This window comes from Emys orbicularis, chromosome 8 (genome assembly GCF_028017835.1).
Source record: "Emys orbicularis isolate rEmyOrb1 chromosome 8, rEmyOrb1.hap1, whole genome shotgun sequence".
Taxonomy (NCBI): domain Eukaryota; kingdom Metazoa; phylum Chordata; order Testudines; family Emydidae; genus Emys; species Emys orbicularis.
Window position 1 is genome coordinate 107,661,389 of NC_088690.1, and position 12,874 is coordinate 107,674,262.

At 52.4% G+C, this 12,874-nt stretch overlaps 1 protein-coding gene across 1 annotated transcript; it reads left to right on the forward strand.

Moving 5' to 3' along the window:
• Nucleotides 1-5,334: 5,334 nt before the first annotated feature.
• On the forward strand, nt 5,335-11,782 carry MYOZ3 (myozenin 3). Its single transcript, XM_065410153.1, has 6 exons — nt 5,335-5,461; nt 5,997-6,151; nt 6,732-6,809; nt 7,656-7,794; nt 8,433-8,613; nt 11,608-11,782. The coding sequence occupies exons 1-6, from the start codon at nt 5,335-5,337 to the stop codon at nt 11,780-11,782; spliced, it is 855 nt and encodes a 284-aa protein (XP_065266225.1).
• The last annotated feature ends 1,092 nt before the right edge of the window (nt 11,783-12,874 follow it).

Here is a 12,874-nt window from a genome sequence, read left to right on the forward strand (position 1 = left end):
TTTGGGTTTAGTCAGCTGCTCCCTGTTTGAATGGTCAGTGTCAGAGCCCCACACAGGGGGGATGGGCTGATACAGGAATCTCATCTACACTAGGGAAATAATCCCCCGCTGTCGCTAGCTGCCGGGGTGAGTGCCACCGGGAGCTGTGGGGGCCATAGGCCACCAGGTCAATTGAGACAGTGGTGGATTTGAACCCGTATCAGCAGCTCGGGAAAAGCTTTGCCCAATTTCCCTAGCGGTGGAAGGCTGGAGCTGAACTGGCTGGAATGCACAGATCCTCCGGCCGGGCTGGGTAGGAGCCAGGGCCCATCAGCGGCTCAGAGCTGGTGGGCATGAGCCTCTCAACCAGTAATGGCAGCATGTATGTTTGCAGTATGGGGGGGTCTTTCCTGCTCTCTCCTTCTACAAACTGGACTGAGAAGGCTCCTCAAGAGGGGCTTGTGAGCTGGAGAAACAACCCCCCCTCCCTCTTGGTATTATTACACAGATGTGAGTCTAAATAAGAGTCCAAAGCAGCCAATGGGATGCTTCAGGAAACTCCAGGCCTGCACCTCGCTGTGCGGTGCTATCCCACAGCCCGGCCAAGCGTGGGAGCCACTCTTCCTGACCCCAGCTGGTGAGCAGCTTAGGCCTGAACTGTGAAGTTTGTGTCCTCTTGTTATTTGATTCTTGTTACTGGCCCTGCAGATACTATTCTTACCCCTCTAAATTGCTAACACGCTTGTGAACTGTACTGTTTACCACCATAATATCCTGTAGCAATGAGTTCCGCAGATTTTATTGTGCCCTTCATTTGAATTCTAGAGTAAACACCTTGGGGCAGGGGGCCTTTTCTGTCTCTGTGTTTTGCGAAGTACTCTGTGCTCCAAAAATAATGATAATAAATAAGAAGCGCATAACAGAGTATTTCCCTGTATTTATCGTAAATGGGTTGCCTTTGATTTTAATCAAATACCCCTTTGCCCTGGCATTATTGAAGAAAGCCTCTAGCTTCCCTTCTCTAGTGCCTGCATTCGTTTGTATCCCCCGCTAGGGCATTTAGCACTTCCCTGGCACTGTCTGTCTTTGAAGTGCTGTACAATCGCTAATGCCTCCATATATACGGGCATGTTTATGCATTTGTGTGTAAACTCCTTACCTGGGTGCACACATATGGCTTTGTATGCGTGAGCAGGAGCGAGTGTGTGTGTGTGAGTGTGTGTGTGTGTGCGTGCTCTTAACGGTCTGGAGCTTGGCTCACCAGGGTCTGTGCTGCCTCCGCCCCCTTTCTCAGCCAGAAATAAATGTCTGATGTAATATGGATTAGGACCGAGGAATCTCAGCGATGGTCCAGGCTGAGTGCGAGCAGGGCACAGAGGGGGTAAGAAAGACACAGGGGCTACCGGCAAACACTGGGCCCTGGGGTAGGTTTGTGAAAGCTGTTAAGGAATCCCAAACCCAGGCCTAGTCCCTGGGCGGAGCGGGCGCAGCAGGAAAGCTCCTTTCATCTAACAGCATCGCAGCAAGACAGCGTCCAAGGAGTCACACAGTCAGGTACGAAGAGCTGGGCTCTGAACTCGGGGGGCGGGGGGAATAGCACGGGACGGGGAGAATTGCTACGTTCAGCAGCAGCAGGAGGGAACTCAGCAGCACACTGGAGTTTGACCCCCATGAGGAGCAGGCTGTCTTCCCGCAGCCGCTTGTTAGCCTCCGTGTGGCTGGCTCAGCTCAGACTCACTGGGGGCTGGAACCTGGAGAGTTAATAGTTAGGGCCCTACCAAAGTCAGGGTCCATTTTGGTCAATTTCATTGTCATAGGATTTCAAAAATTGTAAATGTCATGATTTCGGCTATTTAAATCTGAAATTCCACAGTGTAATTCTAGGGGTCCTGACCCAAAAAAGAGTTGTGGGGGTGGTCACGAGGTTAGGGGGGGTGATGGTAGTGCTGCTACCCTTGCTGCCCTGCCTTCAGAGATGGGTGGCCAGAGGGTGGCAGCTGCTGGCCGGGAGCCCAGCTCTGAAGGCAGAGCCGCTGCCAGCAGCAGCGCAGAAGTAAGGGTGGCCTGGTATGGTATTGCCACCCTTCTGCGCTGCTGCTGGCGGGGCGCTGACTTCAGAGGGGGTCACCCAGCCAACAGCCACTGCTCTCCGGATGCTCAGCTCTGAAGGCAGCGCAGAAGTAAGGGTGGCAATACCGCAGCCCCCACTAAAATAACCTTGTGACCCCCCTCTGCAACGCCCATTTGGGTCAGGACCCCCAATTTGAGAAATGCTGGTCTCCCCTGTGAAAGCTGTAGAGTATAGGGTCAAAGCACACAAACGACCAGATTTCCTGGGGAGAGACCAGATTTCATGGTCTGTGACGCATTTTTCATGGCCGTACATTTGGTAGGGCCCTATAAATAGGACAGGGTATCTGGTGCTGGTGAGGAGAATCTTGACAGCTGGGCAGGAGAGGGCTTTGACCTGCGTTCGTGTGTTCGGGTGTTGAGGAAATACCACCACCCCGGCAGATTGCCCACATCTATTTCGGTAGGGGCTGGGCCCGGGCCCCGGTGTGCTTGGCACTGTACAAACCCGGACCCAGCGTTAGCCCCTCCCAGTCCTGGGAGGTTTACAATCGAAAAGACACAAGTGCAGGTGACATGAGCAAATGGACGTGGAGGAGCCACAGTGAGAAGCCGCCACGCCAGCGGTTGGCTCCCTGAGTGCCACGCAGCAGATCTGGGCATGGGGGCTCTCCATCCCTGAGCCCGAGGAAGAGGGGAGGGTTGGGGAGGTGGTTAGGTGCATTCAGCTTGGCTCTGAGGAACCCCCTTATGGGGGCTAGCAAAGCAGGCATTGCAGCTCTCAGGGAGCCGCTGCTGTGGGCAAGATGGGCAGCAGCCCAGGACATGGGAGCTGGGGGGGTGGGGGCGGCGCTGTGGAGTTGTTGGCTACACTACAGAGAAATGGCTACTCACATGCACAGCTAGGCCAATGGGCCATCTCGCCCCATACCCTGCCTCCCACAGTGGCTCATACTGGATGCTGCAGAGACTAACACCCCCAGAATGGCCCCAGTTGCACTGGAGGGGAAGTTTGTTCCTGCACCCAGCTGGTGATCAGCTGATACCCTGGAGCATGAGGTGTCTTGTAATGTTTCCTTACTAGTGCTGCTGCAGAGGCTAATCTTATCCGTGGCTGTGCGTTCGGCCTGTTGGAAATGGGGTATTTGCCTCCATAATACCCTGCAGCAGTGAGTTCCACAGGCTGTGGTGAGCGAAGCATTTCCTGTCAGTTGCTTGACATTTGCTGCCTTTCAATTCCATGGAGTGACTCTAGTTCTTGGATAATGGGGCGGGGTGAATAGGAGCTCTCTCAGACCCGTTGGCTGGGCTCTGGAGGGGCAATGGCAAACCCATACGCCAGTGCTTGGCGACACTAGAAATAGGGAGTGGAACACGAACCCATTCTGAGTCCAGAGATCTTGCCAGGCAAGGACCCCGCATGACTGCGGGTGGGGAGGCCAGTTCACCCTTTCAAGCTGTGCTAGGGGTGGGGAAGCTGTGCGTCCTCTGATCGCTGGGGGGTGGGGATCCAGGCTGTATTGAAAGCGAGGACAAAAGTCCCATTGACTTCAATGGGGTGAGGATTTCCCCCTGGGTCACTGAGTCCTAGAGGAGCTGCCATATATCGGGAGTATCAACTCCCCCCTTCCCTGTACAAGCAGCCCCTGCGGCTCTATGTTATGGCTGTAGCAGAGTCGCTTGCTAGGCCCCTGCAGGGCCTTAAACTCCCATCAGACTCTCCTAAGGGGAGCCCAGCATCTCCCGACCTAGCCCTCCGGCTTCCCCAGCTTGCTGAGACCATCCTCCCAAGAACCACCAGGCGCCGTCCTCTTTGCCCAAAGGATCAGGGTTACAACTCCCCGCTCTACCGAGGTCAGGAGCTTAAAATAGACCGTGGCTAAATGGGAGCTCAGGGAGCAGCGAGGAGCAGACATGGTCTCTATAGTGAAACCCACAAAGCAGAGCAGGGTGCTGCCAACTTGGCCTGCTGCCCCGTTCAGGCAGGGGGACCCCATCCGTTCGTGCACCACACGGGGGAAGACATATACTTAATCCTGCCTCAGTGCAGCAGGATGGACTAGAGAACCTCTTGAGATCCCTTCTTTGATGAGTCTGTGATTCTACGGGGGTGGTGTGGGGGGAGGAACGAGATGGGGACTATTTTTTCCTCTCTAAAGAAACGCCCAGTGAGGGCCTTCCTGGGGGCTGACTTGCAAACAGAGCAAAAGTGACTGATTTGAGCTTCTTGTTGGCTTCAGGAGGGTACAAGTTAAAAGGCTTAGATGGCACAGAAATATGATTGATCGATCAAATCATAGATCCCTGTTCTGCCCATGTTCCAAGCATTGGATCTTAAGAGGTTCTCTAGTACCATGACTTAGGGTAGAATACAGCCCTAAAATACATATAAGGAAACATGCAACATTTTCAATAGCTTGTGAAACTCACCACTGCAAGGCATTAAGTCACAGCAAAATTAAACATAAAGGAGCAGACGCTTATGAATAAACGTGGCACCAGCCAGCTAATCTAACAGTCACAAGGGCTCTTGCTTCAGGGCCTAAGCAGAGGGGTAGCTGAGCTCAGAAAGCTCAGTATACAATGCAATGCAACCTTAATTTGTGTATTTTGAATAGCGTCTTTCGTACAAGACAGCCCCCCACAGTGCTTGGCAGAGTTTAATGCAGGCCGGTGCATTGTATCAGGGACAGAGAGCCTTGGTGCAAAATCTTGGCCTAGGGAATACATTAAGTGGCTCAATCATAAAGCCAGCAACGGAGGGCAGAATTAAGAGGCATGAGCAGAGAGCAAAGAGATTTCAGATGGCGAGTTGCTGCAGGAGACGGCACCAGATGGCAGGAGCTGCAGAGAAGAAGGCTCTCGCACCAGCAATGGCGAAGCGTGTGAGGGGTTGGAGAGAAGCTAATCCAAGAATAGTGGGGAGAACGGGGAGGAGAGCACAGAGGGCCAGGATGTGGTCACTTGGAACAGCTCTATAGTGTTAGAGACATGGAGAGCTGGTCCTGAAATGAATGGGAGATGTTTGCAGTGAAGTTGGGGTGATGTGGTGGCATGATACAGTTCCTATGACCATAAAGCGGAAGAGAAACCCCCTTTTTCCAGCTGCATTCTCTCTGGTTTTGTGCATATTTCCCAAAAGGGAGCAAAGCTGGGCCCCAGGGTAACCGTTTGCAAAAGGCCATCACACGAACCTCAGAACTGCACCTGGGATCAGTTCTTCCCAGGGACGGGGCAATTGGCACACTGGGGGTAACGTGTGAGTAGCAGCCAGGGTCTGCCCTGATGTGTGAGCCCTGCTGGGCTTCTGCTTCTTTTCCAGGTGAGAAGATGTTCCCAATTATGCATTCGGACCACACCCGAGAGAGAAAAAGGCAGGCGATGGCCATCGTGAGGGAGATGATGGGAGACGGTAAGAGATGCCTTGTGCTAAACTGACTTACGGAGGAGCCCCAGGTTGCCGCATGCAATCCACTGGGGCTGATCCAGTTCCCATTGAAGACACTGGCAAAAATCCCCTGGACTTCAGGGGTATTAATGTTACTGGTCTCCTCCTTGGACTTTCCAAACGAATGAACGGTACATTGTCAATTAACACTAATGGGGCCCATACCCCAGCTCGCTAGAGGTTATTCTGAGCCCTTCCCGGCGCCAGGATCCCCTTACTATCCTCCCTTTTCATTCCCCCCGCAAGGCCCCTGGTCCCCACCTCTTTGCCTGGATGTGGCTCCCATCAGTGCAGTTTCTGAACCAGCCTGATGGGCCCTGCAGAGCTATGCCAGATGTTTGTCCCTCCTAGGGGCTGAGTCAATCAAACCCTCTCCTCGCCTCTCCCCAGAGCGAGGTTCTGCTGGCTCCCCATGCACTGCCACTGGCCCCTCGCTCAGAGCCTAACCCCCTATCGCAACACCTGTGCTTTCACTGCCCTGCTGTGTGTGTGTCCTCAGGCCCCCAGCTGGACCTGGGGAAGAAGGTCAGCATCCCACAGGATCTGATGGTGGAAGAGCTGTCTCTGCAGACAAACAGGGGCTCCCAGCTGTTCCAACAGAGGCAGAAGCGGGTGCAGAAGTTCATCTTGGAGCATCCTACTGGCTACAGAGCCGTGAGTCGCCTCATCGTGATGGGAACCCAAATCTCAGCTGACCCTGTTGGGTCAGCATGATGGTCACGCTCTTGGCTGACAGTCCGGGGACTGAACCAGGGACCTCCAGAGCTAAGGGCAAGAGCTGCTGCAGCTTGAGCTGAAGCTCTAGAAATGGAGGAGGGCTGTAATAAAGCCGGTCCTCTAGATCAGCACGGAGGGGGAGCTGTAACACTCACGCGTTATGCCAGCACCCTGGCCTACCAGGGCACTTCTTAGCCCAGGATATGAGGATCCCTGAGTTAACAGGAAGCCCTGCGCAGTTATTATAACTGCATGTTTTAACAGGAAGGAGTGTGAGGGGGAGGCAGCCATCTTTGTTGTGGGCCCATGCGCTATAAGCTGTGAGGAGAGCCGGGCTGTCACCACAGGGCACTGCCAGCTGCTGTGGCCAGTGTCTGTGGAAACGATCCCCTTGGCAGAGCCAGGAAACGGGACTCTGAAACCATGTGCGTCGCCGGCCCTTACGCTGACAGCACTGGGGCTGCGTGTGGGGCCTGCTCCCCTCAGAGAGTGACGTCGTTCCCCCTGCCCTCCGCAGAGCTCAAGCACGATGGCAGCAGGCGGCTCGCACGGCGCGGCTGAGGGGGACCTGGCGGGAAGACCGGACGCGTGGCTGGTGAGTGTCCCTGGGGCACCGTTATTTAAAGAGAAGCAGTGGATGGCGCTAGCCAGTTGGGCTGAAGCGAGGTTACTGAAGTAGCCTCATTGGCAGCTCTAGGTCAGTGCTTTGCCTGGCGTCCTATCACTTTCCCTGCGTTCACTGAGCTAGGACATGCTGGAAAGGGCCGCGAGGGGGCTGGCAGGCTGCTGTTACCCCCTGCAGCAGGGTGCTTGCATGCTCTTTGCATCAAGGCACTTTGGAAAGTGGCCCTCTGGGGCCTGCTCTGCATGCTGGCTTATTCAGTTGGGATGAAGGTACGCGTATTTCACCCGGATTTCATTTTCTCCTTCTTTCTGAGTGAGGCAGGAGCCCCACGGGTCCAACCTCCGTAAGTATCCTTCCATGGCTGGAGGCCTGGGTTGACAATCTCACGGGGGCAGGCAAAAGTGAAGCAAGGTGGTAGTTTTCCTCCAAGATGCTAGCAGTTCATCACAAATTCACCATGCAAGGACCAAAGATTAGAAAACAGGGGGCCGGTAGGTCCTCACTGAGGGCCACTGGTGGAATCGTGTGAAGTTCTGGGGCTAGCAGAGCAGGGGATGCTGCAGCAATGCATTAAGGCGCGCTAGCAGAAGTGCATGTGGGGAGTTCTTGCACCGCACCTGGCCACGCCATGCCTGGCTCTAGCTAGTGCCATATAAAAAGCGATCACCCTTCAGGAGACGTGACTAAGTCTCCTTTCCTGCCCTTTGCTACTCCATCTTCTCCACAAGACCTTACCTCAGTTGTCAGGGGCAAAGCGGAGCAGACCTCTCCTGGTGCCCTGTCCACAGCCTTCTCCTATTGCTCTTTCTTCTCTAGTCTGCCCAGGGCCAGGAGAACTATCGCACTGAGCTTCACGTGGCAGCAGCAGGCCAGGGGACCCCTCCCAAAGTGCCCAAGAAGACAAACAAAGTCCTACAAATGAGTAAAGCCCTCAATCCCGAGTCCCTGGCCCCAGGTAAGGAGTTGCCCACAGAAAAAGAACACCATGACGGAGCTACGTCAGTGAAGTAATGAGGAGCCGGACCTGCAGAACTTGTTATCAATAGAAGGCGTGTGGCCCCCATGATTCCCAGTGGCAGAACATGAGGACCCCACCCATAACCAATCAGGGAACAGCCATCCCCTGTGGCAAGGAAAGCCTCCTTTCCCCTCCCCCTCGCCCCCACAGATGTCACTTGCAGAGATGTAGTCTAGTCACTACAGCTGGCTGGGCATTGTCTGCCAAAGTGTTTTTTCAATGGAAAAAAGAGTTGGGTTTTTGGATTAAAAAAATGAATTTTTTTTTAAACAAATACATTTTTGCCAAATTTTTTCAGGTATTTGTCAAAAAAAAAAAACCCCCAACAATCTGAAATGTCGGTGATAGGACAAAAGAAACATTTTGATAAAAAGAAAAAAATTAGTTTTTCTCTACATTTTTTCATGGGAAAAAACATGTCCTGGCCAGCTCCACTGCTCTCCCAGCCCTTCCCATGGGAGGGGAGAGTTCCTGTCCACATGAGGACAGTCCCGGGCAGGCCTGACGATCCAGTGAAGCTGGCTGCTGCCTTGCCGGTCTGCTGTAGTAACAAAAGCCTTGTCTCCCAAACGCAGGCTACTCTGGACCGCTGAAGGAAGTCCCACCAGAGAAGTTCAACTTCACTGCCATCCCCAAGGGCTACTGTTCCCCTTGGCAGGAATTCCTCTTCAGTGAGGACTACCGGATGGAGAGCAAGAGCCAGCTGCCTGAACTGCCCAGGAAACCCAGCCACTTCGAGTTGAGGAGCTTCAACAGGTAACGGTCACCTGACACATCCACCATGTTTGCTGGGATATGCTGGGGATTCTGAGCTGATGGGGCCTGGGGCAGGCTTGGGGATGAAAAGGTGGCTGGAGACCTTGCTACAAGCTGCTATTTGCAATTTTTCTTGCAACCCCATTTTAGCTGCTTGTTGTAGCAACCGCCCCTGGGAAAGGTTGGGCAGGACAGGGGTCTCGTGCAGCACAAAACCGAGATGGGGCACCCTGAACTTCTCTGCAATGGGACACAAACAGCTGACCGGCGGCCAGTCCCGGCTGGAACCAGTGAGGCTGGTGCGTGCTGAGCACCCCCTATTTTTTTTCCGTGGGTGCTTGAGCCATGGAGCAACCACAGAGTTGGCGCCTATGCTCAGAGCAGTCTCCGTCCCACACCTGTTAGGCCATGGCCACGCTAAGTGACAGCTCATGCGCTAGGCTAGTTTTCACAAGGTGACAGATAGCTGCAGAAACAGCTAGGACACTAGGTTAATCCTTATGCAAGGTGCTAAAAAGTCACCTGATTCCTTCCAGCCACACACTGGAGACTAAACTCTCACAATTCTTCTACCAGTGGCTCCAGCAAAGGCTGCAGCCCCAGGCACTCCGTGCAAGAGTTAACCTTCCTCTTTGTTATGTAGGGCTGGGTTTGTAAAGTCCTCGGATGGGAGACTGCCAAGGGAATCCCAGGTTCTGCAGACAGCAGGAGTGGGGTTCCAGTAGAAGCGTTCTCACTTCTCAGTCAGTAGAGAACAAGGAACCTAGCCTGGAGCTGGGGGCACTGAACATAGCAACATCTTTTAGCTGAATCATAAAACTGAGGCCCTGACCCCTTCTGGTCACTGAGGATCCAAAAATCCCTTTTCATGAGCATAGGTCTGGGGTTCACCCTGGTCCCCTGGCCAAACTGCTGTTTGAATAATTACATCCTGCCTAGCTGAATTCTTGCTACAGTTTCAGATGATGCGGAGTTCCTCCTCACTTCTTGCCCTAAGCTGCTGTACAATGTTGGTGGGCCCCATTAACCAGCTGCCTTATTCGAACCCTAAGGTGGCTGCATGAGTCATGCAGGAAGTTATGGAGATGAAAGGTGTTGTATAAATGTAAGATATTAGCGAGGGACTCGCCAACCCCCTCCCACAGCAGACCCGGGGTAACTAGCAGGGAGCACATGAGCTAGCTAGCAGAAAGCAAGGCCATGGTGGAAGTGATGCTGCCAGCCGGAAGCAAAGGGTGGAAAAGCCAAGGGGTTTCTATTGTGATTTCCTTACCACCCAACGTATTCAAATATTTAGAATTTTTCCCGTCCCCAGCTCCATCAGGCATACGCTGTAGAGGGACGGGTGAGGTGCTGCAGTCACTTGTTCTTTAATTTCTCGGGCTGGTCATGTTTCTCGGCCCTGGGCTCAGTATTTATTTCTGGACAGAAAGTCAAACGGGCATGTTTCTATATGATGCGTAAGGCTGCCTAGCTTCACCCTGTGTTATTTCCCCTCTGAACTGCTGCTCTTCTATTTAAAGCCCTAAACTGACATTTAATACAGCTAGATGCTAATTTAACGCCAAGTCTCTCACCTCCATTTTAACTCCTCAGTGAGGCACAGTGCCGGGAAGCTGAATTTACAGACATCAGATTTAAACTGAGTTAAAAAAACACGTGATCCTTGTGGATCTAAGGTCCTGATTTTGAAAATCACCTCTTTTCATTTGATCTTATCCCCCCACCCCAAACAAATCCAACCCAAAGCTGTTAGCAAAATGGATGCTGCCTTTTGTATTAAGCGAGAAGACAGAAATCCTGCCTATGAAGCAAGATGAACCCTGGAGTATTTCACATTTGTAATAGACCAGTGGAAAGTTCACGACCTCTCCAATGACTGAATTCAAGCAGGCTGGTTTATTTACAAAATGCAGAGGGGTGATGAAAGACCTTGAAGAGGCTCGCAGAGATGGTACGTGCCCTACGTGACCTGTAACACAAGGCTTTGAGAACGACCTTGCCACATACTCCTTGGGGGAACCGAGCATTACTGGAACAAGCCTTCATCATCCACACTTCCCCCAGAAGCGGGGCTCAGACATGCAATCCCTGGGATGCTGCTGTGAGACACGATGCCACGTTACTCGAGTAACAGATTAGACAATGTACCAGAGCATGCTTTCCAAAGCAGACATTTGCAGATACACCCCACAGTCAGCCTTTACTGCTGCCCCCAAAACAGTGCTCTGCCTTAAATGAAGGCCTAACATTCAGCACAACCCTAGCTGCTCCACGGGAATACACCTCTGCCCTTGTATCATTTCTCCAGGAACAAATGACAGCTCAAGCCACTGCACAAAAGCTCCCTTTCGTCACGTTCCAAGAGAAGCTGCCCTGGTGCCGAAAACAGGTTGATTGTTAAGAGATGTACGACAGCATTGATCATGAGGTGGGGGTAACGCAGCTGCAGCCCCTTCCAGAAGGCTTTGGCTGCACCTAAGAGACTTCACTCTGTTTACAAAGGAGAGCAGAGGATAGGACTTGCTGCCCCAAGACCTTTCATGTGTGGGGTCTCTCTCATGCCTCTCCTTGTTCAACACATACGTGGAGGCTGGCAGGGTTGCTAAGGGGAAGTGGGGTGGAGTAGCTGTGGGGGCTGACACCCAGCTCTACCTTGCCACCTCAACCAAGGGTGCTGAGGTAGTGGGACAAGCGACCCTGTCTCTCTGCAGGAGTTTGGATGAGGGCCAGCTGACTGAGGCTCAGTCTAGAGGTGAATCTTTTGAGGGGCTGAGGGAAACAGACAGAGTAGGTGGGGATTATGGTGAGTGGAAGGAGTACAGCTGCCATTCATGACACAGGGTGGCAACTGATGGCTCTTGCTAGATGACAAGGCTGCTATTGGATGCTCAAGGAGCAGCTAGTCCCGAGTGCTTTTTCCATCCGTGGCTACCAAGAGAAGTACACCCCCACCCCATGAAAATGCTAAATCTTCTTCCTTTGTGCATGCAGGACTCCGACCCCGTTTGGTGGAGTGCTGCTCAATGACATGTTCACTGTGCCTGGGTTGGAGATGGAGGCTCAGACAGACACCCTGAACAGCTTGGAGCTCGTCTGGAATAGACCCAGCTTTAACAGAGCACCCCAGGGCTGGGTACGGATTTTACCAGAGACAGAAGAGCTGTAATGTAATCTTACTCCCCTCTCCTACCCCACAGATGCTTTATCTGCTAGGCTCAAACATGCTTTGTTTTAAATCGCTGGTAGAGGTACTCCTCACCACAGCAGAAAAGGGGAGTAGATATTCTTACCCGTGCACCCTGTGACGGCTCAGTGGCACAGTAGGTCATCCACTTCCACACCCAGCCCCCAGCAAGCTCACATCTAGAGCCATTCCTGGGCTACCCCGTTACAAGGTTTTCCTAGGTGTCCGTTATTGACCAGCCAAGTTCTCATTGATAAAACAAGGGGATTCCAGTAAACTTCCACATCCATCATTATACTACGGAACAATCCGATTGGAGCAGACACATTGTCCTCGCTCCAGTGTTGTGGCAAATGGCAGAAGAGCCAGTTGTCATCACATCAAGTCGCCTTGCAATTGTTCTGCTGAAACATCTGACACCAGCATTGACAGGTGGCGGCTGCTCAGAGAAATCCCAGCTTAAGGGCAGTGCTGTAAAAATGTAATTTTGGTTGAGATGGCGGGGGGGGGGGGGGCGGATGATAAGGCAGCGTGGTAATCAGGGAATGTGGGTGAAATAAGTTACTAATGGCTTTCTGACACATAAGGAGATAGCATGTTAAAGGAAATTACATCTAACTCCGCTAAGAAACCAAACACTGGGCTGGGTGTGCGGGGCTGGCTGTCAGGCAGAAACACGTACTGCATATAAGGGAGGGGAATGCTTGAGATCACCAATACCCGAACTGGGAGAATCAGGAACCTATGCCATTTTCCCTGCTAGCTACTGGTTGGTGTGTTACACTTCCTTTCCTATCTCTAACAACTTGCTGTATGAGGTTACACACCACGGTTTTAATATTTACACCACTTGATTACAATTATCTATGGAGGGCCTGATGCTGCTCAGATTTTCTTTTTTACTTCAATAATAGTCAGGATCAGATCCTGCCAATTTAAGATGCAGTACACAATTGGTGCAGCCCCAAAAAACAACGATTCTGTATTTAAGTACTTGCCAATCTGATCACACAAATCAATGCTTGATAAAAACATTAATGTGGTACCACTAGGGAAGAGAGGACATCCTACATA